Source organism: Ranitomeya imitator, chromosome 2, assembly GCF_032444005.1.
Source record: "Ranitomeya imitator isolate aRanImi1 chromosome 2, aRanImi1.pri, whole genome shotgun sequence".
NCBI classification, from domain to species: Eukaryota; Metazoa; Chordata; class Amphibia; order Anura; family Dendrobatidae; genus Ranitomeya; species Ranitomeya imitator.
In genome coordinates, this window is record NC_091283.1 from 822,146,373 (window position 1) to 822,172,195 (window position 25,823).

The following is a 25,823-nucleotide window of genomic DNA, read 5'->3' on the forward strand; positions in this document are numbered from 1 at the left end:
TATAGTAATGTGAACCTGGATAATAGATATACATTTTTATTTTACCAGATCCTGTAATTGGTTCTTTACATATGCCCATGGAGTATTCTACTAATTAAGATTTTAGAGCGGTCTAGTGTTTATTTACCCCTCCTCTTTTTCTTTTCTTTTTTTCAGCATACCAGCGGCATGTAATGTCTGGGCGGGGTTTCCCCAGCGCGTGCGCACTATCTCTGCAGTTTCCGGCACAACTCGGTCCCTTCGGCTTTCACCCGATCTCACGGCGCATGTCTGTATACAGACCTTTAAAACGGAAGTACTTGCACCGGATAAGGTAAAAGCCGCTCGCACGCCGGTTCTTTCACATTTGTGCCTCTCTCACAGCGGTCACAGTTCCTTGGCCATCTGTATTAGATGCGGTATTCATTGGTGACATTTTGGCAAGGTAATTACTCGGGGGTTTTCTCTGGCGCTTATCTACGGATCAGATACAGGTGCCTGATACATATCATCTTTTTGCTCATTTCCTACAGTGGGTTTCCCTGCCTAGTTCTGCGTACCAGCAAGTATGGTCTTTCACTTTATACTCACTTATGGTGGTGGTCGATTAGTATTTGGGGTGCATTTCTAGAGCGCCGGTCCATTTACACTGTTATATGGCGTTTTCTTCTTAGAATGGGATTTAATCTGTTTTTTTTCTGATCCTTTTTTGGATCCGTTTTTTCATGTTTGCATTTTTTTGGTGGCTTTTCCTGAGAGTCCCGTTATATTCATAGATGAAAGGTTTCTTGTATTGGGTTTGTTAGCCTCTTCCGAATCCCTATTCGGTCAGATGACGTTTTTTGCTTTTTATCTTATACATATAAGATCATGTTATACCTCACAGGATGCATATAAGGGGTTATTTTCCTGTTTCTTTTATGTTATTTTTGTTTCTGTATTGATTTATTCTTTTGTATATATATGTGTTTCAGACGGACATCTCTTGAGAAAGGCTCTTTAGCCGAAACGTTGAGAAAAATTATATATGTCCCATCAGAGTGTACAGAACGATTTCTTTTTTGCTTTTGGAAATCCCATTTTGATCAATAAAATATATGAAATATATGAATTCTTTTTGGACTCTTAGTGTGCTGGAGTTTCTTGTATAATATCATAATTGCGGTCTGTTTGATTGGGCACGTCCGCTCTACTAATGAATATACCGTATATTATTTTCCTCTGGAGACACGTGTGAGATGGTTCCCAGGAATAGCTAACCCTCAGGCCGCAATTAGCATGTCCCCTCCAAGCACTAGGGGGTGTCAAGTGTTCCTTTCTTCCTGGCCTTAGCCAGACCTTCTGATAAGATATGGAGACACAATTTCTACTGGTCCCAAGGAAGTACCTATTAACACCTAGGTGCAACTTGTCTTCAGGACAGATGTTACATTATCACTAGTCACACATATAACCCTAGACATATGTCACTACATACATATAGATATATATATATACACATTTCCCCACAGGGGGGGTGGAAAAACTTTTTTATTGTGTATGAGAAAAACTGATAAAACTTGGACCAAACACTGATGAAACTTGGACCATTATTCTCAACGACTGAATGAGGCCTTGTTCAGATGTCAGTTTCGTTTGTTGAGATCTCACCAAGGACAAAATCTGCAAGGAGTTTGCATGTTCTCCACATTTTTGAATGGTTTTCCTCCCACACTCCAAAGACAAACTGATAGGGAATGTAGATTTTGAGCCCCAATGGGGACAGTAATGATAATGGCTTTAAAGCGCTGTGAAATTGATGGCGCTGAATAAGCATGGAAAATAAATAAATGAAATATTATTTCTGAACATTATATGACTTGTGTCCTGCATTGTTTACCAGTTTTCCCCACTGCATTCTCTAGCTGAACTTTATAATGGTCTCTGAGCTGGTGGTATGAGACTAGCTGCTATGATGTCTCCCTTAGACTACTCTCCTGTCCCTATGTCGCACATGTTCATAAGTAACATGAAAGACATCATACAGCAATACTGAGCAGTGTAGCTGTGAATCCAGCTGTGGGGTATGCTAAACTCTTACAAAAAGCAGCAGCACAGCCTGTGCCTCTCTCTCTCATTCTTCTACCCCCCCCCCCCCCCACACTCTCCACAGACATTGAGGTGGATGTCTTGTTTTGACCAAAATGTTTTTTAGCAATTTTTCTGACTGATTGATGAGTTTAGGGGGTGGGGTTGGGGGACGAAGGAAGATGGGGAAAGCAGTGGTTCATAAGTGGAGAGAGAATTTGCTTGTACTATTGATTTATGCAACATCTGCTGAAACGTGTCACGACTCTGTTGTTGGGTATCCCAGAACCAGGGTCTCCTTTCCTGTTCTCAACGTTTGGAGCACCCTAGCTCGCCCTGTTCCTCAGATAACTACTGAAAGTGAAAACGCCAGGGCCATGTACCTTGCCTGTACCCTATCAGTTGAGAGCTCCTGAAAGCTTTCCTACATTAAGGCTTTCAGCTGTTCAATGTTAGCCACTCCCATCCCCTATATAATCTGGGTCCTGGCTAGCAGTCATTGTCAGAGTAACATTGGCTACATGGCTGGAGGTTGTTGATGGTTGTTATTGGAGAAGGCGTTTTGGTGGATTTATCTGTGACTGTTGCTAGGTTTTGAGTGTGTGATAATTCCCTTTCTTCTCCTACTTTGGTTTAACCCCATCCTCCACTCCCCAGAGTTTACCTCTATTATATGTGTGAGTATATTTGCACGATTGGTATTTTCCTTTATCCCTGTTCGTGTTACCTTGTTAGTCTGGTTGGTGTATTACGGTACACTACTACTCTAAGGGAAGATTCAGGAGCTAAGGAAAGGTACGTGGCCCCAGCATCTTCACCATCAGAAGTAATCTGGGGAACAGAGTGAGCTAGGGCACCAGAGTTGTAACAGTAAGGTTTACTAAAATATATTTTCATATCAATGAAACAGCTTTTTATGTTCGTGGACAACCCCTTTATTTAAAAAACTTGCAGTAAGCTGGTAAGTCGTAGGCCTTCATCTTTTCATTGATCCAAATTTAAGGGACTTTTTAGTTTTCAGAAAACCTCTTTCTCCTGGCAGTAGTTTGGTTTAAAAAACAAACAAACAAAAACTGTGACTTTACTCGCCCTCCCTGGGTCCAGCGCTGAGTCTCTGCTGCTTTCGATGTATGTGACAGTCTAAAAGTAATTTCAACGCCTGTGCCAAGTAGCTGTCATGAGCCGCTAAGCTCACTGATTGGCCGAAGCATTGTTGCGGGGACATCAGCGCTGCAGACAATAACAGACAGCAGCAGCGGAGAGACTCAGCTCTGAATATGGAGGAGGGTGAGTAAAGCAGTTTTGCCTTTTTTTATTTTGGTGCCTTTTTGCTGTGTTCTTTTTTTGCATCACATTAATGTAGTGGTCACAGAGCTGAAAAAAGGCAAAAAAAAAAAAAAAGAAAAAGATTCTTCTGCCAGAACGATGAAGGATTTTAATAAGGCAAAAAAACAAACATGAACATTAGTTTCCTGGTGACTGGTGAATAAAATAACAGCTTTGCATTGACTTTGACAGAGCATGGAGAGGAGAGAGAGCCGAGCGTTGTTCCTTTTTTTGGCCACCTTCTCTGTCACTTGTTTATAAAACACCTGATGGGGAATAATCAGTGAAGACAGAGCGGCCATTAATGGGAGCTAAACACACATTGCTGGCGGGTCTCCTGTGCGCTCGGCTTGGTTCACAGTGTTCGGGACCAGCGCTCCCTCTGCAGATTTATTCAGACAGGTGAACCGCATGGACATTACATAACAGGCTCTGGATTTGGCATTAATGTGCATGTTCCAATAGGTGCAAAAAAAATACACTGCCACAGCAGATGTGTATTAGATAAAGAGCGGCCAGGTATTTTGCAGGAAAACTGCAGATGTTTGGTTCCTTTTCCTTCCCGCAGCCATTTTCTGTAATGCACATACTCTCTCCATGTGTATTGTATGATCTTCCATGGCAGATATCCCCCACCTCCCCGCACCCTCACTGCCTCTTCATATTGTTTTCTGAAAGCAATAAGTGCGAACCTGCAGCTGCATCCCCCTCCTTCGCCACAAAGGGGTACTTTCGGGTGACTTAGGCACTTCTTAAATATTTACAGACGGGGAAAGAGAAAATACAGGTAAGGATGATTAGTATTATTATTATTTATTTATATAGCACATTAATTCCATGGTGCTGTTCATGGGACGGGGTTATGTTTATATAAAGTATTACAAAGAATCATGTAGTCACGTGTACTGAAGGAGTTTGGCATGCCAGCACCTTGAGACTAGAGTCTCAAGACGCTGCTAGTAAGGAGTAGTTCAAGGAGTGGCTCACAATAGCCACTAGAGGATTACATTTTTTTTTTTTTTTAGGTCTATGTGATGAATACACTACAAAAGTGCCACCTCTAGAGCATAGTGAGTTATAGAAAAAAAACGCAGAAAAAATTACTCTCCGCTTTGTTAAAAAAGCAAAACACAACAAAAAATGCTGAACGTGTCCTGATGGAAACAAGGCAATTTGGTGCCTGATCGTTGGCCACATCCACCCGTGTCGGTATTCTGTGTGGAAAATAATACGCATGGGCCCAAACCAAAGGCACCAACATTCCAGTTATACTTTCTCTCTGTTACACCAGACTGATATATCCAGATGGATCCCAAGATTTCCTACTTACAGCCTTAAAGATATCTGCAAGGCTGTAAGCTTGGGTCAAGAGTCCGCAGTCAGGCATTGGATACTGACCGTGAAATACTCCGTGTGAACTTGGCCTTAAAGTTTTATTACCAAATATTAGAAACGGTAACGATGACATGTCCATGGGAACGTGTCTGTCAAAACACGTCCTGGTGCCATCTCTCCAGAGGTAAGTGGCGCACGCGAAGTAAAAGAAAACATCGCTCATAAGCCTAGGCCACCCTTCTTCCATTGCTCCAAGGTCCAGATCTGATGCTCAGGTCTACTGTAGGAGCATTCGGCAGAAGACGGATCAGCAAGGGTAGTCTGACAACTCCGTAGCTACGGTATGTAGGCACCATATGCAGCAAGCCGCCATGATCGTTATGTTTGGCCACCTTTCTATCACTACTTTTATCGACAATTTGTCCTACGGAATCCCTTCTATGCGATCAGACCAGACAGGTTAACGTTCACTCCTTGGACACATCAGTCAGCCTTGAGCACCCATGGACCGGTCACGAGGTCGCCGGTTGTCTTTCCTTGGACCACTTATCGGTGGGTACTAACCGCTCTCTATACCAGGGATCACCTACAAGATCTGTCATTCGGAGATGTCCTGACCCCGTCATTTAGGCATCACAGTTTGGACCATTGCTGAAAAGCTTCCGCTTACTCATTTTTCCTGCTTCCAACACATCAACTCCTTTACTTGCTGCCTAATATTTGCCACCCCCGACAGGTGCCATCGTCACAAAATAATGTCAGCCGCCAATGGTTGTAATGATCGGTGTACATTACCAACTTTTACATTACGTGAGGAAACCTTTATTATTCCGTCTCCCCTACAGAACACGGTCGCATTACGGTAAAACTCTCCTGATGGCTCTTCTTTAATTTTTTCCATTAAATATAGAATTAGTCTCTCTGTAAAATAATAATATTCCACAGCAAACACCATAAGTAATTAAATCTGCTGTTTACTGTAAGATTGTGTGTAATGATCTATTTAGGGAAATGTGCTGAATTATTGTACGATACATAGGTTATTTAAAGAAGACATATTCTGCTTCCTGCAAGCAAATTACGCTGATTGTTACGACTCTCACATTCCATCTGCTGCAAAAATCTACAATTACATTGCTGTATAATTATTTTCTCAGAAGAGTCTGGAGCTTCAGTAGCAGAATACTCCGTATTTTATCTTTTCTTTTCATTTACCTTCATTGTATTTTTTTTTTTTACTATTTTGCTTCAATAAAAACCATTAGTTCCAGGGATTCAAGCTTCAGGAGGCTAATTTGCATATTCCAGGTGCCTTCTGGGAGAAGCGAAGTCTCCCTAAGCTAGAAGATCGTTGGGTACAGCCGGGACCAGTTGCTTCGAAAGCATCACCAAACCAGGGATTCAAGCTTCAGGAGGCTAATTTGCATATTCCAGGTGCCTTCTGGGAGAAGCGAAGTCTCCCTAAGCTAGAAGATCGTTGGGTACAGCCGGGACCAGCTGCTTCGAAAGCATCACCAAACCAGGGATTCAAGCTTCAGGAGGCTAATTTGCATATTCCAGGTGCCTTCTGGGAGAAGCGAAGTCTCCCTAAGCTAGAAGATCGTTGGGTACAGCCGGGACCAGCTGCTTCGAAAGCATCACCAAACCAGGGATTCAAGCTTCAGGAGGCTAATTTGCATATTCCAGGTGCCTTCTGGGAGAAGCGAAGTCTCCCTAAGCTAGAAGATCGTTGGGTACAGCCGGGACCAGCTGCTTCGAAAGCATCACCAAACCAGGGATTCAAGCTTCAGGAGGCTAATTTGCATATTCCAGGTGCCTTCTGGGAGAAGCGAAGTCTCCCTAAGCTAGAAGATCGTTGGGTACAGCCGGGACCAGCTGCTTCGAAAGCATCACCAAACCGCGCGCCTTACGGCGCGCAAATTTTTGCCTGTAGAACATTATTGCAAGAGAGCTTGGCTGAGTAGATTACACAAGAAGGAAAACACACAGCAAGTCAGCAGGATCTAGGAGCAACATGGCAGATGTGACAACCTACATGGTGAGCTGCAGCATGTGCTACATGTTCACAGATCGACCAGAAGAAGAATCCAATTTCACCTGTCAGAAGTGTAGACTAGTGGCCCTTTTAGAAGAAAAGGTGCGGGGTCTGGAAGAAAGAATAGCAACTTTGAAACTCATCAAAGAGAATGAAGACTTTCTAGACAGAACAGAAGCATCTCTACTGGTCACAGAAGGTGCAAAAAGTGTCAGAGAACCTCCAAAAGCAGATGAGTGGAAGCATGTGACCAAAATAAGCAAGAAGACCATGGAGAAATCACCAACCACACAACTGAAGAACCGATATCAAATCTTTGTAGAGGATGAAGATGGCACACCTAAAAATGAAGCAATACCAGCAAGCAAAAAAGAAAAGGGCACACAGCAACAAGTGACAGCAAAAAGTACAGCCAAGAAGCAACGAAGAGTGGTGGTGGTGGGAGACTCACTATTGAGAGGCACCGAAGCAGCCATCTGCAGACCGGACATAACTGCAAGAGAAGTATGCTGCCTTCCAGGTGCGATGATCAAGGATGTGACCGATAGGATACCAAAGCTCTTCAACTCCAAGGACGTCCACCCATTTCTTCTGATACATGTTGGCACCAATGACACGGCAAGGAAGGACCTACCGACAATCTGCAAGGACTTTGAAGAGTTGGGGAAGAAAGTAAAGGAACTGGATGCACAGGTAGTTTTTTCTTCTATCCTTCCAGTAGACGGGCATGGCACCAGGAGATGGAACAGGATCCTTGATGCAAACAACTGGCTAAGACGATGGTGCAGACAACAAGGATTTGGATTCCTGGACCACGGTGTGAATTACTGGTATGATGGACTCCTCGCCAGAGACGGACTACACCTCAACAAACCTGGGAAACACACATTCGCCAGAAGACTCGCTACACTCATCAGGAGGGCGTTAAACTAGAAGAAGAGGGGACGGGAAGAAAAACATTAGACTCGAACAAAGACGACCCAGGAAAACATACTCAGAAGGGAGGTAAGAACATTTCTAAAACAATCCACAGTGAGGAGATTGGAACAAAACAAAATCCTCTAAACTGCATGCTCGCAAACGCCAGAAGCCTGACAAACAAGATGGAAGAACTAGAAGCAGAAATATCTACAGGTAACTTTGACATAGTGGGAATAACCGAGACATGGTTAGATGAAAGCTATGACTGGGCAGTTAACTTACAGGGTTACAGTCTGTTTAGAAAGGATCGTAAAAATCAGAGAGGAGGAGGGGTTTGTCTCTATGTAAAGTCTTGTTTAAAGTCCACTTTAAGGGAGGATATTAGCGAAGGGAATGAGGATGTCGAGTCCATATGGGTTGAAATTCATGGAGGGAAAAATGGTAACAAAATTCTCATTGGGGTCTGTTACAAACCCCCAAATATAACAGAAAGCATGGAAAGTCTACTTCTAAAGCAGATAGATGAAGCTGCAACCCATAATGAGGTCCTGGTTATGGGGGACTTTAACTACCCGGATATTAACTGGGAAACAGAAACCTGTGAAACCCATAAAGGCAACAGGTTTCTGCTAATAACCAAGAAAAATTATCTTTCACAATTGGTGCAGAATCCAACCAGAGGAGCAGCACTTTTAGACCTAATACTATCTAATAGACCTGACAGAATAACAAATCTGCAGGTGGTTGGGCATTTAGGAAATAGCGACCACAATATTGTGCAGTTTCACCTGTCTTTCACTAGGGGGACTTGTCAGGGAGTCACAAAAACATTGAACTTTAGGAAGGCAAAGTTTGAACAGCTTAGAGATGCCCTTAATCTGGTAGACTGGGACAATATCCTCAGAAATGAGAATACAGATAATAAATGGGAAATGTTTAAGAACATCCTAAATAGGCAGTGTAAGCGGTTTATACCTTGTGGGAATAAAAGGACTAGAAATAGGAAAAACCCAATGTGGCTAAACAAAGAAGTAAGACAGGCAATTAACAGTAAAAAGAAAGCATTTGCACTACTAAAGCAGGATGGCACCATTGAAGCTCTAAAAAACTATAGGGAGAAAAATACTTTATCTAAAAAACTAATTAAAGCTGCCAAAAAGGAAACAGAGAAGCACATTGCTAAGGAGAGTAAAACTAATCCCAAACTGTTCTTCAACTATATCAATAGTAAAAGAATAAAAACTGAAAATGTAGGCCCCTTAAAAAATAGTGAGGAAAGAATGGTTGTAGATGACGAGGAAAAAGCTAACATATTAAACACCTTCTTCTCCACGGTATTCACGGTGGAAAATGAAATGCTAGGTGAAATCCCAAGAAACAATGAAAACCCTATATTAAGGGTCACCAATCTAACCCAAGAAGAGGTGCGAAACCGGCTAAATAAGATTAAAATAGATAAATCTCCGGGTCCGGATGGCATACACCCACGAGTACTAAGAGAACTAAGTAATGTAATAGATAAACCATTATTTCTTATTTTTAGGGACTCTATAGCGACAGGGTCTGTTCCGCAGGACTGGCGCATAGCAAATGTGGTGCCAATATTCAAAAAGGGCTCTAAAAGTGAACCTGGAAATTATAGGCCAGTAAGTCTAACCTCTATTGTTGGTAAAATATTTGAAGGGTTTCTGAGGGATGTTATTCTGGATGATCTCAATGAGAATAACTGTTTAACTCCATATCAGCATGGGTTTATGAGAAATCGCTCCTGTCAAACCAATCTAATCAGTTTTTATGAAGAGGTAAGCTATAGACTGGACCACGGTGAGTCATTGGACGTGGTATATCTCGATTTTTCCAAAGCGTTTGATACCGTGCCGCACAAGAGGTTGGTACACAAAATGAGAATGCTTGGTCTGGGGGAAAATGTGTGTAAATGGGTTAGTAACTGGCTTAGTGATAGAAAGCAGAGGGTGGTTATAAATGGTATAGTCTCTAACTGGGTCGCTGTGACCAGTGGGGTACCGCAGGGGTCAGTATTGGGACCTGTTCTCTTCAACATATTCATTAATGATCTGGTAGAAGGTTTACACAGTAAAATATCGATATTTGCAGATGATACAAAACTATGTAAAGCAGTTAATACAAGAGAAGATAGTATTCTGCTACAGATGGATCTGGATAAGTTGGAAACTTGGGCTGAAAGGTGGCAGATGAGGTTTAACAATGATAAATGTAAGGTTATACACATGGGAAGAGGGAATCAATATCACCATTACACACTGAACGGGAAACCACTGGGTAAATCTGACAGGGAGAAGGACTTGGGGATCCTAGTTAATGATAAACTTACCTGGAGCAGCCAGTGCCAGGCAGCAGCTGCCAAGGCAAACAGGATCATGGGGTGCATTAAAAGAGGTCTGGATACACATGATGAGAGCATTATACTGCCTCTGTACAAATCCCTAGTTAGACCGCACATGGAGTACTGTGTCCAGTTTTGGGCACCGGTGCTCAGGAAGGATATAATGGAACTAGAGAGAGTACAAAGGAGGGCAACAAAATTAATAAAGGGGATGGGAGAACTACAATACCCAGATAGATTAGCGAAATTAGGATTATTTAGTCTAGAAAAAAGACGACTGAGGGGCGATCTAATAACCATGTATAAGTATATAAGGGGACAATACAAATATCTCGCTGAGGATCTGTTTATACCAAGGAAGGTGACGGGCACAAGGGGGCATTCTTTGCGTCTGGAGGAGAGAAGGTTTTTCCACCAACATAGAAGAGGATTCTTTACTGTTAGGGCAGTGAGAATCTGGAATTGCTTGCCTGAGGAGGTGGTGATGGCGAACTCAGTCGAGGGGTTCAAGAGAGGCCTGGATGTCTTCCTGGAGCAGAACAATATTGTATCATACAATTATTAGGTTCTGTAGAAGGACGTAGATCTGGGTATTTATTATGATGGAATATAGGCTGAACTGGATGGACAAATGTCTTTTTTCGGCCTTACTAACTATGTTACTATGTTACTATGTAGTTCAATTTTACAGTGTTTGGGAGAAACAATTGTATCACTGACTATAAACCAGAAGAGGACCTGTCACTTAATATAAATATGTCATTTTTTTTTTACCCGGTGTAAATACTACTGTTCTCCTATAATTTGGCATTGTTTTTTTTTTGGTTTTTTTTTGTGCCTGTGGTTCTCACCATGTTAATGAGCAGATTTCATCTGATGAGTGTTGCTCCCCTCCGAACTCATGTTGATGACCTATCCTATGAATAGGTCTCAATTATTTATTCCTGGACAATCCCTTTAATATTAATATAGTGCTCATTAACATATCACTTCTTAACGTTAAGTCTATGCAGGCGGGTTAGATCTATAAAGAAATCACATTAGTATAAAGTATTGGACCTCTTTGCAAAAAAATTATGTTGAAAGCAGGACCTTTACTTTAAATCGATGCACCCTCCAACATAACAACCCGGGTAAGATTGCGGGGAAGGTTATGTCGTAGTTTCATCGTCTTTCTGCAGCTCCATCACTTGGTGGAGGGGATCTCCGCTACCAGGACTTGCTTCTGGACCAGTGTTGATAGGTTTGCACCACTGTAAGACTTTTTCCGTTTTCAGTCAATACTGGTAATACTTTTGGACATACCTGTTCTTTCCACTCCCGTTTTCCTGGTTGATGTCAGCGCCGTGACCAATGAGTGACTGCACAATCCTAGACACAGACGCAGAACAAAGCACAGCTTATAAGGGCTATAACAGGACGAGTGTCCTACAGGTATTCTACCTCATCCCTTAGGGAGTAAGTCATGCAAAGGTGTCCATGCCGGGTAGTCCTGGGACTCGGCTCTCTAATTACAGCTCCTGCTCCAATATCTGGGATCCGACCCTGTCCATTTAACCCATTATATCCCATAATTAATAGCAAATGCAGCAACTGAATGGAGGTGATGTGAGGATGCAGTTGTCAATGGATTGTCAAAGCGAGGATGCAGATGGGTTGTCAGTGCAAAGATGCAGGTGGGTTGTCAGTGCAAAGATGCAGGTGGGATGTCAGTGCAAAGATGCAGGTGGATTGTCAGTGCAAAGATGCAGATGGGTTGTCAGTGTGAGGATACTGTTGGGTTGTCAGTGCGAGAATGCAGATGGGTTGTCAGTAAAAGGATGCAGATAAGTTGTCAAAGCGATACAGATAGATCATCAGTGCGAGAATGCAGATGAGTTGTCAGTGCGAGGATGCAGACGAATTTTCAATAGGAGGATACAGATGGGTTGTCAGTGAGAAGATGCAGATGATTGTCAGTGCGAGGATGCAGATGGCCATCAGTGTGAGGATACAGATGGGTTGTCAATGTGAAAATGCAGATGGGTTGTCAGTGTGAGGATGCAGATGGTTGTCAGTGTGAGGATGCAGATGGGTTGTCAGTGTGAGGATACAGATGGGTTGTCAGTGTGAGGATGCAGATGGCTATCAGTGTGAGGATACAGATGGGTGTCAATGTGAAAATGCAGATGAGTTGTCAGTGTGAGGATGCAGATGGTTGTCAGTGTGAGGATGCAGATGGTTGTCAGTGTGAGGATGCAGATGGGTTGTCAGTGTGAGGATGCAGATGGCTATCAGTGTGAGGATGCAGATGGGTTGTCAGTGTGAGGATGCAGATGGCTATCAGTGTGAGGATACAGATGGGTTGTCAATGTGAAAATGCAGATGGGTTGTCAGTGTGAGGATGCAGATGGTTGTCAGTGTGAGGATGCAGATGGTTGTCAGTGTGAGGATGCAGATGGGTTGTCAGTGTGAGGATGCAGATGGATTGTCAGTGTGAGGATACAGATGGGTTGTCAGTGTGAGGATGCAGATGGCTATCAGTGTGAGGATACAGATGGGTTGTCAATGTGAAAATGCAGATGGGTTGTCAGTGTGAGGATGCAGATGGTTGTCAGTGTGAGGATGCAGATGGGTTGTCAGTGTGAGGATGCAGATGGGTTGTCAGTGTGAGGATGCAGATGGCTATCAGTGTGAGGATGCAGATGGGTTGTCAGTGTGAGGATACAGATGGGTTGTCAATGCGAAAATGCAGATGGGTTGTCAGTGTGAGGATGCAGATGGTTGTCAATGTTAGGATGCAGATGGGTTGTCAGTGTGAGGATACAGATGGGTTGTCAATGCGAAAATGCAGATGGGTTGTCAGTGTGAGGATGCAGATGGGTTGTCAGTGTGAGGATGCAGATGGGTTGTCAGTGTGAGGATGCAGATGGTTGTCAATGTGAGGATGCAGATGGGTTGTCAGTGTGAGGATACAGATGGGTTGTCAATGCGAAAATGCAAATGGGTTGTCAGTGTGAGGATGCAGATGGGTTGTCAATGTGAGGATGCAGATGGGTTGTCAGTGTGAGGATGCAGATTGGTTGTCAGTGTGAGGATGCAGATGGTTGTCAATGTGAGGATGCAGATGGGTTGTCAGTGTGAGGATGCAGATGGTTGTCAATGTGAGGATGCAGATGGGTTGTCAGTGTGAGGATGTAGATGGGTTGTCAGTGTGAGGATGCAGATGGCTATCAATGTGAGGATGCAGATGGTTGTCAGTGTGAGGATGCAGATGGTTGTCAGTGTGAGGATGCAGATGGGTTGTCAGTGTGAGGATGCAGATGGTTGTCAATGTGAGGATGCAGATGGTTGTCAATGTGAGGATGCAGATGGGTTGTCAGTGTGAGGATACAGATGGGTTGTCAATGCGAAAATGCAGATGGGTTGTCAATGTGAGGATGCAGATGGGTTGTCAATGTGAGGATGCAGATGGGTTGTCAGTGTGAGGATGCAGATGGTTGTCAGTGTGAGGATGCAGATGGGTTGTCAGTGTGAGGATGCAGATTGGTTGTCAGTGTGAGGATGCAGATGGTTGTCAATGTGAGGATGCAGATGGGTTGTCAGTGTGAGGATACAGATGGTTGTCAATGTGAGGATGCAGATGGTTGTCAATGTGAGGATGCAGATGGGTTGTCAATGTGAGGATGCAGATGGGTTGTCAATGTGAGGATGCAGATGGGTTGTCAATGTGAGGATGCAGATGGGTTGTCAGTGTGAGGATACTGTTGGGTTGTCAGTGCGAGAATGCAGATGGGTTGTCAGTAAAAGGATGCAGATAAGTTGTCAAAGCGATACAGATAGATCATCAGTGCGAGAATGCAGATGAGTTGTCAGTGCGAGGATGCAGACGAATTTTCAATAGGAGGATACAGATGGGTTGTCAGTGAGAAGATGCAGATGATTGTCAGTGCGAGGATGCAGATGGCCATCAGTGTGAGGATACAGATGGGTTGTCAATGTGAAAATGCAGATGGGTTGTCAGTGTAAGGATGCAGATGGTTGTCAGTGTGAGGATGCAGATGGGTTGTCAGTGTGAGGATGCAGATGGCTATCAGTGTGAGGATACAGATGGGTTGTCAATGTGAAAATGCAGATGGGTTGTCAGTGTGAGGATGCAGATGGTTGTCAGTGTGAGGATGCAGATGGTTGTCAGTGTGAGGATGCAGATGGGTTGTCAGTGTGAGGATGCAGATGGATTGTCAGTGTGAGGATACAGATGGGTTGTCAGTGTGAGGATGCAGATGGCTATCAGTGTGAGGATGCAGATGGGTTGTCAGTGTGAGGATACAGATGGGTTGTCAATGCGAAAATGCAGATGGGTTGTCAGTGTGAGGATGCAGATGGTTGTCAATGTTAGGATGCAGATGGGTTGTCAGTGTGAGGATACAGATGGGTTGTCAATGCGAAAATGCAGATGGGTTGTCAGTGTGAGGATGCAGATGGGTTGTCAGTGTGAGGATGAAGATGGGTTGTCAGTGTGAGGATACAGATGGTTGTCAATGTGAGGATGCAGATGGGTTGTCAGTGTGAGGATACAGATGGGTTGTCAATGCGAAAATGCAAATGGGTTGTCAGTGTGAGGATGCAGATGGGTTGTCAATGTGAGGATGCAGATGGGTTGTCAGTGTGAGGATGCAGATTGGTTGTCAGTGTGAGGATGCAGATGGTTGTCAATGTGAGGATGCAGATGGGTTGTCAGCGTGAGGATGCAGATGGTTGTCAATGTGAGGATGCAGATGGGTTGTCAGTGTGAGGATGCAGATGGGTTGTCAGTGTGAGGATGCAGATGGCTATCAATGTGAGGATGCAGATGGTTGTCAGTGTGAGGATGCAGATGGTTGTCAGTGTGAGGATGCAGATGGGTTGTCAGTGTGAGGATGTAGATGGTTGTCAATGTGAGGATGCAGATGGTTGTCAATGTGAGGATGCAGATGGGTTGTCAGTGTGAGGATGCAGATGGATTGTCAGTGTGAGGATGCAGATGGTTGTCAATGTGAGGATGCAGATGACTATCAATGTGAGGATGCAGCTGGGTTGTCAGTGTGAGGATGCAGATGGGTTGTCAGTGTGAGGATGCAGCTGGGTTGTCAGTGTGAGGATGCAGAGGGGTTGTCAGTGTGAGGATGCAGAGGGGTTGTCAGTGTGAGGATGCAGAGGGGTTGTCAGTGTGAGGATGCAGATGGCTATCAATGTGAGGATGCAGAGGGGTTGTCAGTGTGAGGATGCAGATGGCTATCAATGTGAGGATGCAGAGGGGTTGTCAGTGTGAGGATGCAGATGGGTTGTCAGTGTGAGGATGCAGATGGGTTGTCAGTGTGAGGATGCAGAGGGGTTGTCAGTGTGAGGATGCAGATGGGTTGTCAGTGTGAGGATGCAGAGGGGTTGTCAGTGTGAGGATGCAGATGGGTTGTCAGTGTGAGGATGCAGATGGCTATCAATGTGAGGATGCAGATGGTTGTCAATGTGAGGATGCAGATGACTATCAATGTGAGGATGCAGAGGGGTTGTCAGTGTGAGGATGCAGATGGGTTGTCAGTGTGAGGATGCAGATGGGTTGTCAGTGTGAGGATGCAGAGGGGTTGTCAGTGTGAGGATGCAGATGGGTTGTCAGTGTGAGGATGCAGATGGCTATCAATGTGAGGATGCAGATGGTTGTCAATGTGAGGATGCAGATGACTATCAATGTGAGGATGCAGCTGGGTTGTCAGTGTGAGGATGCAGATGGGTTGTCAGTGTGAGGATGCAGCTGGGTTGTCAGTGTGAGGATGGAGAGGGGTTGTCAGTGTGAGGATGCAGAGGGGTTGTCAGTGTGAGGATGCAGAGGGGTTGTCAGTGTGAGGATGCAGATGGCTATCAATGTGAGGATGCAGAGGGGTTGTCAGTGTGAGGATGCAGATGGGTTGTCAGTGTGAGGATGCAGATGGGTTGTCAGTGTGAGGATGCAGAGGGGTTGTCAGTGTGAGGATGCAGATGGGTTGTCAGTGTGAGGATGCAGATGGCTATCAATGTGAGGATGCAGAGGGGTTGTCAGTGTGAGGATGCAGATGGGTTGTCAGTGTGAGGATGCAGATGGGTTGTCAGTGTGAGGATGCAGCTGGGTTGTCAGTGTGAGGATGCAGATGGGTTGTCAGTGTGAGGATGCAGCTGGGTTGTCAGTGTGAGGATGGAGAGGGGTTGTCAGTGTGAGGATGCAGAGGGGTTGTCAGTGTGAGGATGCAGAGGGGTTGTCAGTGTGAGGATGCAGAGGGGTTGTCAGTGTGAGGATGCAGATGGCTGTCAATGTGAGGATGCAGAGGGGTTGTCAGTGTGAGGATGCAGATGGGTTGTCAGTGTGAGGATGCAGAGGGGTTGTCAGTGTGAGGATGCAGATGGTTGTCAGTGTGAGGATGCAGATGGCTATCAATGTGAGGATGCAGATGGTTGTCAGTGTGAGGATGCAGATGGGTTGTCAGTGTGAGGATGCAGATGGGTTGTCAGTGTGAGGATGCAGATGGGTTGTCAGTGTGAGGATGCAGATGGGTTGTCAGTGTGAGGATGCAGATGGGTTGTCAGTGTGAGGATGCAGAGGGGTTGTCAGTGTGAGGATACAGAGGGGTTGTCAGTGTGAGGATGCAGATGGCTGTCAATGTGAGGATGCAGATGGGTTGTCAGTGTGAGGATGCAGCTGGGTTGTCAGTGTGAGGATGCAGATGGGTTGTCAGTGTGAGGATGCAGAGGGGTTGTCAGTGTGAGGATACAGAGGGGTTGTCAGTGTGAGGATGCAGATGGGTGGTCAGAGTGAGGATACAGATGGGTTGTCAGTGTGAGGATGCAGATGGCTGTCAATATGAGAATGCAGATGGGTTGTCAGTGTGAGGATGCAGCTGGGGTGTCAGTGTGAGGATGCAGATGGGTTGTCAGTGTGAGGATGCAGAGGGGTTGTCAGTGTGAGGATACAGAGGGGTTGTCAGTTTGAGGATGCAGATGGGTGGTCAGAGTGAGGATACAGATGGGTTGTCAGTGTGAGGATGCAGATGGCTGTCAATGTGAGAATGCAGATGGGTTGTCAGTGTGAGGATGCAGAGGGGTTGTCAGTGTGAGGATGCAAATGGCTGTCAGTGTGAGGATGCAGAGGGGTTGTCAGTGTGAGGATGCAGCTGGGTTGTCAGTGTGAGGATGCAGCTGGGTTGTCTGTGTGAGGATGCAGAGGGGTTGTCAGTGTGAGGATACAGATGGCTCACTGCACACGGTAATTCGTGCAAACGTGAAAACATTTTTTGATAGAACAGATATATCTTTGAATTGACATATTCCTTTTTCGAGTGACAAATATTAAATCTTGACACTTACATATAAGAGGATAAGCGTGGCATGTACAGATCCACCTCGGCTCTGTAAGCGCCCATACATGCCGCTCTCATCCATACTGCAGGTTGTCTCCTTTCTTCTATGCTGCCACATTGTGATAAAGACTCAGGAGAGTCGAAACCTCAACATATAATATTTGTCACTGGAGACACCAATATGTCAATGCAAAGATATTAAAGTGGCTCAACTGCTCCATCAATAACGTTATACCAAGAAACAGAAAGATGATCGGCACAGAGCTTCACTGTAGCGCAATTGGAGATTCGCTTAAACGATCTGTTTCAGAAGGACAGATGAGGTCTCCCTTACTGTGAGCTGCGGGTGGTGCTATGCAATCGTCAGAGTTTTGTACAAGACCATATAATGAGAAGAAAAATGATGCAGCACTCACCCTTGCGCTTCTTCCAAGTGTGCTCTTTATTCAGCACACTTGGGAGCCGTAGAAGCGCCGTAGCGCGAAACGGCCGTCGTCCGGTCTCTCCTCACTCCCGCTCCCTCACAGATCACTGCGTATGCCGGTTCATATTATGTATAGTATGTTTTGCTGAATAAAGAGCACACTTGGAAGAAGCGCAAGGGTGAGTGCTGCATCATTTTTCTTCTCATTATATGGTCTTGCTCCATCAATAACCTCTTCACGTTGGCAGGAAGGACGGAGTGTGCAATGAACGGTATTATACTGATTATGGGGATCCCACCCATCTACCAGCACCCACCATCTCTCCGGGAGTGAGTGCACTGCAAATGGCCTTTACTGTGTAGGAAATCAACGAAATACACAAGTACCCCAGTACATTATACAATAGTTAATTGATCGCATGGTCAAGTCTGATATTAGAAAAAAAAAAACTAATAAGGTTTAGAAGAGAGCATTTGGAGGGTTTGATGTCAGGAATGAGATAAATTCTGGCCATTTTATGGTTTGCTGTATGCCTTAAGAGAGCTGTCAGCCAAACGCTTGTTAAGCCAACATCCATTCCTCCCGTCCGCCTATATATATGCATGGTGGGCTCCTGATCATGCATGCCCCCTCAATGATTAGAGGGGGATAAGCCGATGCTATATAACTCAGATGGAGAACAAAGGATTAGGCATATAGAAATACAACGTGCCCGATCCTTTTTTACTACAACTATTCATACACGTTAGATGGTTGGTCCAGCCCTGCTGAAATCAGGACTAATGTATATCTAATGTGTGAGCTCTCTTTTCAGTGTACCTGATGGGAGTAATTCCTGACGTTTATGCCTTTTCCTGTTTTAAGAACCACCTATTATATATATTAGACAGTCAAGCAGTCTCAGGACTAATGTGAACACACTTATGCTGCTGAAATTCAACATGGCAGATCCATATCTTGGAACAGACTCATAGACACTTGATGGTCTACTGGTCCCGTCCAAATCAGTGGGTTCAGTTGATGTTTATTCAGTGTTAAAGGGAATCTACCACCAGGTTTTTGCTGCCCCATTTACAGCACTTACTGGGCTGCTTGTTTTGTTCTCTGAATGCTGAGCTCTTTTATAACCCCGCCCACACCACTAATTGGTAGCTTGCTGCCTAAACACACCCAATCAGTGGTGTGGGCGGAGTTACACAGGGCTCATGCATATGGAGGACTACCTGGCAGTAGGTTTACTAGTCCTGTAGTAAGAATTTTCTGCTGATAAAACCGTGATATTATCAAAACTACAGCAAGCAGCCCAGTAAGTGACACATTGCCCTAACCAGGGTCTCTGACTCTACATTATGCTTCTCTCAGATTAGGTGGTAAAAACCTGGTGACAGGTTCCCTTTAAATCCCATTACACAGCGTATCTGCTATGTGAAATGTATAAGCCGAGGAGCCATAAACTTTTTTTTTTTTAACGGCAACCAACAGCATAGAGTTGTGTATGTTCAGCAGCACAATGTAAATGTGATCCCAGCCTTCAATATCTATGTGGCTTCTCTGACACTTGCTCTCCCGTGGGTCCTTCCAGCAATCAACCCTTGTCCATACATTCAGCTTAACGATCTCCCTTATCTCCCTCCTATACATGCAGGGATTTCACCTGGTTCTAATCAGTGTTGAAGTTTGGGACCAGAATATACTCCTGCCACAATCCCTGACCTAGATATGAGAAGAGGAATTCACAATGAGGCAGAAGAGAAGGTGACAAATAAAAACTCTAACCTGAAATATCCTTTTTGGGCAGCAATCATGAGGGGACTGAATCCTAGTTTATTCGGAATATCGGCCTTCACGTTCCTACAACGGGAAAACAACAAGAAAAAGTTAAGAGAAAGTTTCATAGGGTCTTTCTTGTACAGAAAACTTTCTTTTACATTTAACTTAGGACTGGAGGCGTCTATCGTTTTTCGAAGTACAACCCTCATTATTTATAGCTGCTGTAACAAGCGTAAAATTAAAGGACAAATTATCACCTATCCACAGTACAGCGATAGTCTATCGACCGCTATATTGCTATAGACAAGGACTGGAGTGGTGGCATTCATGTGCAGCCACTGACGGACGACGAGGGTCCTAGTGATCAGACTCCCTATTATCGCCCAAATGAGATAAACTGGACTAAAAAAACTAATGTTCTATCCTATTCCATCAATATTAGACTGCTGGAAGTCCGATTCTCAGCCCCCTTGACAATCAGCAACGTCTCAACATTTATCAGACACAGCAGCATAGTCCCATTTACTTGAATGGAGCTGCTGTGACCTGCAATGTCATGTACAGGGAACCGCTGCACCCTTTCTTTTGACTGATGGAATTGATAAAAAGTTGAACCCCGCCGATCCGATATTGATGATCTACCCTAAGGAAAGGCAACTCCTCTAACATCTAAGGCCAGGGCTTCTTCATGACTATACGCATTGTTGCGTGACGAATCGGCAGTCAGCAACGTCAACTCAAAATCTATTGGTACAAGTCTTCCGTCGCCTTTACGCAACGACGGAATTTTAAAGTAATAAAATAAAAAGCCATGAACTGCTTGGCGTGAGCCCACTGCCATGCTAACATTTCCTTCTTTCAGGCTTCTCAGGAAAATGTTCGGCTTTTGATGAACATTTTCTGATGACCTTCCAACAAAGCGAAAAAATACAATGCCATAAATGAGAAATGGCTTCCCGTAAAAGAGAATGGCAGATGGGATTTCTCGGAGGAATTTAAGTGGATGGAGAAGAGGGTGTAATACGCCACAAAAGTGCCCAATATATCACTGGGCCAGTTATAAGACTATTTCACCTACTGTAGTTACAGGAAACGCTCAGGGACATTTCTACACGAGCAAGAACTGACGATAGAAACTAACAGAAAGCCAACAATAGCGCAGGACGCAGGGAACAGAAGAAATCCCTGAATCATTTTTACGCAATTGATGTATAAAAGACTTTGCCCAAAATGCGGCATATTGAAAATCAGCGTAACGTCAGTACGTACATAATATTCCTTATATAGTCATATAGATAGTTTATATAAAGAGCATTAAAGAAGAAGAAGAGAGAAAGAGAATTAAAAAAGAAAGGGAGGAAAGAGGAAAGAAGAGAAAGACAGAGAAAAGGGAAAAAGAAACAGGAAAGAAGACAGAAAGAAAGAGAAAAAGACAAAGAAAGAGAAAGAAAGAAAAAGAAAGAGAAAGAAAAATGAAAGAGAAATTAAGAAAAAAGAAAGAAAAGAGAAGAAAAGAAAGAATGAAAGAAAGAAAATAGAAAGAGAAAAAAAAGAAAAAGAATGTCAGAAAGAATGAGAAAGAGAAATTAAGAAAAAAAAGAAAAAAGGAAGGAAGAAAGAAGAAAAAGATAAAGAAAGACAATGAATGACAGAAAGAAGGAGAAAGAGAGAGCACAAGAGAGAAAAAGAAATACATTGAGAAAAAATAAAGCACAAGAGAGTGAAAGGAAAAGTGCAAGAGACAAAAAGATGGCAAGAGCGAAATAGAGAAAGGAAAGTTCAAGAGACAAACTGTGAAAAAGATTGAAAGACTACAAGAGAGAAAGAAGGCATGGCGGGGCAGCTCCTGTTTGCATTCCGACACATTAGGTGAATCTGGCCAAGGACGGGTTCACACGAGCGCATTTTACAGTCTGTATAGGGACCACAAAGTCCAGACTGAGCGCAGGGTCTCCAGACCTGAACTCACAGCCGTATATGTGGCAATGAGGTTGTAAGTTTGGGTCGGGAGATGGACCGTGACCTACATCCGTGTGAACCCGGCCGTACTCAGTAAATCCCCTGTAAGTTTAGCAGGTTGGTGGATTCTCTTTTTGAGGAAGAAGAAACACCAAGAGCATAATAAGTCCTGTACCAATAATTTAGGTGATTATTTAGCAAATACATCATTTTAGCTTCCATGGAGGGAGTGGCCCTAAAATCACAATTAAAATGATGCATATTTTGGCCATTGGAACACGATTGTAGGCCAAACATGTTGCAGACTGAACTGTTAGGGTTCGTGCACACGATGTCTTCTAAGCTCGGGCGATTCCATTGAGCTCTTTAAAACGGAACCTGCTCCCGGAAATACCAGCGTTGTTTGTGGTGTTTTTAAAATGGGCATCTTCCATCTTTGTTTTTGGACTCACCATAAACGTCTTTATTTAGTTTGTTGCATCTTTCAAGCGATCAGGACACTTCTTTTAGCCGCTTGGCTTCTTTTGAAACCTGAAGCAGTTAAAAGTCGATAAAAAGACTGAACATCGAATCGTTTATTCGTAAAAATGGATATCATCATTCTTTGAGAGTTTTTAGGGAGTTTTTTCAGGCAGGTTTCAGAGTGGAAACTCTTACCTTTACAAATATGTCACACTCGGCACTGGGGATAACGCATGAAGACTGTAACATTGCCGTAATTGGGGTTCAGCTGGAACTCTGGCTGCGCAGACATGCGCAGTACGACTTCCAGGACAAAGGAGACAGCGATGGATGTGGCGATGGGCGGCTGAAATGTACCAATGTACCTATTGGTGAGTGTTTACTAAAATATATGGCAGAAAGCACTCCCTCAGTACCCCCTGATGAAGCTATACGCGAAACATGCCTCAGTGTACTAGGCAGGGTGGGGCACTTGGTGTTATTACTGTTGTCCTTTTTAATATTGGTTGGATACAAGAGTTGGTCAACAACTTGCACTCCATTTTGCCATTGTGGGACGATTAGGGTTTTTATGGAGTGTTGTTAGATTTTTTTTTTTTGCTATAGTTTTTTCTTTAGTAATTGAGTGTTATTGTTTTTTTTTCTGCATTTAACAGAGTTTGCACATTTACCGTATATTTCACATAATATGGTCATTCACTTGCCATGATATTTTTTTGGCTTTTACCTATTTTTGCTACTCTTTCTATTTGCGGTAGCAATTTATTATGTGTCTTATGGTTCAAATTAGGTTACTTATTGGGCTTCAGAGCGGACCCACCTGAAAAAGAAGATCTTAAATATCAGAAAACTTTTTCTAGTAGACGAGACAGATTTCAATCGGACAGATTGTCCATTTACAGTCTGTTCACCGGCCCACCGTAATTTAGAAAAACCCTTAACGCGGTGATTGCTTCCAAAATGATTTTGTGGCCTGATGTGTAAAACTGCATTATTCTTACTATATTGTGGCCAGAGCTGGTTCTTTGGTGCCGATATTAATAATTCACGTCTTCTTATCACCCGGCTCCTTGGAACATTTCCTCCGGCAAGTCTAATTCAAATTATCAAGTCTGAATATTTTTTTTATTTTTTTTTGTATTTAAATATGGGAACAGCAAGTCTCCAAACTTTTTCAAGAAGTTTTACTTGTAACCTTTTGTAATTTTCAGAATAACCCTCTCATGCCTTATCTCAGTCAACGCGCTTGTGAGTACCCAGAAGTGACATTTGTATGGATTACATGTAGATGAGTTTCTTTATAAAAGTCAGGTAGTTTCCATTTTCTCGTTTAACTTTTTAGAATGATTTGAGCAAAATAGTAAAATCATCCGCGGTTTAAAAAAAAAAATGTATTATATTTTTTTGTGAAGTCAATCAGAGCTGCTTGATAATCTGGATTCGGCGGAAGTTATCTAGGCTTTGTACACTGAAGTCAATCTAAAACTTTACATATGGCAGTGCTCATTATTTCACTTGCAATAGAAGAAGTTTACAAAAACTTCTTAAACTTTATAAGTCACTTGTTATTAAAAATACTCAACGTTCTCAAGACAGGAGGGAGCTTTAATTTTATTGTTTACTGCTCCTTGACTAGGTGACCGGGCACCTCTGCATTCTAATCAGTGGAGATCGATTTCCTAGGCAAGAAGTGCAGCACTTCCAAGCACTTTTCTATAGAGCTTGGGAGCGCCGCTCTGAAGCTGGCCGAACTGCTGTGTCACAGAGTATCTCTGATGCCGTAGAGGTAGAACTGTTGCAGCTTGCAGAATAAGAGAATTCGAGCCAAGGTGCTAATCTGAACTGTCCATCAATCAGGAGTGCACAGACCCCAGGCAAGACTGGGCTTAGGAGCGATGTGCTGTAACGCACAGTGTGGGAAGACTAAGTGCAACACTAGGGGTAGAGGGGAAGGAAGCCCAAATGCTAGGAAATGTTGGATTAGAGAACTCTAGGCAGATCTAATAGCACCCTGCCTACCCTACCGTCCCTATATTGGTTCCACACCAATCACTGAGCAGGAAACCTAGGCCCTGAATAGGGAAGGGGGGAATGAGCACTGGTCAGTCTCCACTGTACACTAACGAGAAGAAGGGAGAAAAACAAGGGGAAGAAAATTAACTTGAGCAGACTACAGAGAGGTAACACCTGAAGCAGACTGAGAGCATATAAACACCCAGGTCCAGGTGTGTCAATTGGAGCCAGAGGGAGGTTGCCTTGCCACTAGGTCCAAAAGTCAGAAGGATTAAGAAGGCGTGTGCAATGCCAAACGCAGAGACCTTCTGCAGCCAGATGTAGAAACAGCTGTCTGTGGATGGATACCATGTTTTGGCATAGGTGGTTTTCCTTTTTGGATGCTGCCCTTCCCGTGGTTGTTCCTTCCCGGTGAAAGACCTGGGTATTTATTGCTTGCGTTGAGAAACACGTGATGGTGTCTCTGCGGCTTTTCTACATGCATTTGCATATTTCCCATAAGGGATGGGGGCAGTGTTCTGGATTACTGCAATGAGAAACACGTGATGGTGTCTCCGCGGTGTTGTATGTTTTGATCTCCCCGAGGTCATTCATCCTTATGTTTATAGTCCTTTTACCAGGCACTGCTCCTAATAGCCAGTTTCCTACTCCACACTGATGAGGGGCAAACACCCCAAAACAGCTGTCTGTGGATGGATACCATGTTTTGGCATAGGTGGTTTTCCTTTTTGGATGCTGCCCTTCCCGTGGTTGTTCCTTCACGGTGAAAGACCTGGCTATTTATTGCTTGCTTTGAGAAACACGTGATGGTGTCTCTGCGGCTTTTCTACATGCATTTGCATATTTCCCATAAGGGATGGGGGCAGTGTTCTGGATCACTGCGTTGAGAAACATGTGATGGTGTCTCCGTGGTGTTGGATGTTTTGATCTCCCCGAGGTCATTCATCCTTATGTTTATAGATGTAGAGCGACTGTCTGCTGCATCTGACACACCCGTGTCATGTGCTCCTGATAACCACTTTACATTTTTTAGTCACTTGCTCTTCAACCTACACAAACTCTCTAATACTTCCATATGAAAAGTTCCAGTTGTTTCTGTTGACATCATACACTACAAAAAAAGTCCGACTGCTGTGCTTGCCAACAAAGGTTTTGCCAGCAAGCCTTGTTTTCCTGAGGGATCAAATACTTATTTCTCACTGCAAAATGCAAATAAATGTAAATATATGTTCATGTCTTTGTCAGTGGGCAAACTTACAAAATCAGAAAGAGATCAAATAATTATTTCCTTCATTGTAGCAGCTATTCTCCACCTACTAGCTCAGAAAGAACTGAAAATTGGAAATAGGGCGAGAAGGGAAAATGTATTAAAAATATAGGATATTAGGTATACAATGGCCAGAAATAGTGTTATTCTTCATGTACAGTGAATCCTGGAAACAGGTTGTTACTGTCAGTATCAGATGGTGTCGGAATAAGAGTAACTGACAACCCAAGAAAAAATGGAAATGGATGTGTGAGTAATGCCAGAGAGAGGAAGCTCGGGAGGAGCAGGATCAATCTCCTATGTCCTACAGAGATCACGGCACTGGGTTCGATTTGGTATTACTCCAGTTTTTTATATCAGTTGCCAAACCCTCTCAGGATAGGAAAGCTGGCAAAGACTTAATAACAGATAATTTTTCTACTGTAAATCAATAATGAGAGAAGGATCAAAGAATTGTGCCCTTGGCTGTTATACTGATAAGTGTAAAACAAGCCGGACCTTGCTTCTCTGACATTTCTACTGTGCGTAATCTAACGCCAGTCACACGGCGCTCACC

At 43.7% G+C, this 25,823-nt stretch overlaps 1 protein-coding gene across 2 annotated transcripts in view; it reads right to left on the bottom strand.

Annotated features, from left to right (window-relative positions):
* FANK1 (fibronectin type III and ankyrin repeat domains 1) overlaps window positions 1-25,823 on the bottom strand; it is a 114,513-nt gene that overhangs the window by 13,205 nt on the left and 75,485 nt on the right. For both annotated transcript variants that reach the window (XM_069753957.1, XM_069753958.1), the window contains exons 5-6: window positions 19,573-19,647; window positions 11,334-11,399 (exon numbers count right to left, since the gene is read on the bottom strand). In XM_069753957.1, the coding sequence (XP_069610058.1) occupies window positions 11,334-11,399; window positions 19,573-19,647 (141 nt within the window). The remainder of the gene's footprint in view (window positions 1-11,333; window positions 11,400-19,572; window positions 19,648-25,823) is intronic.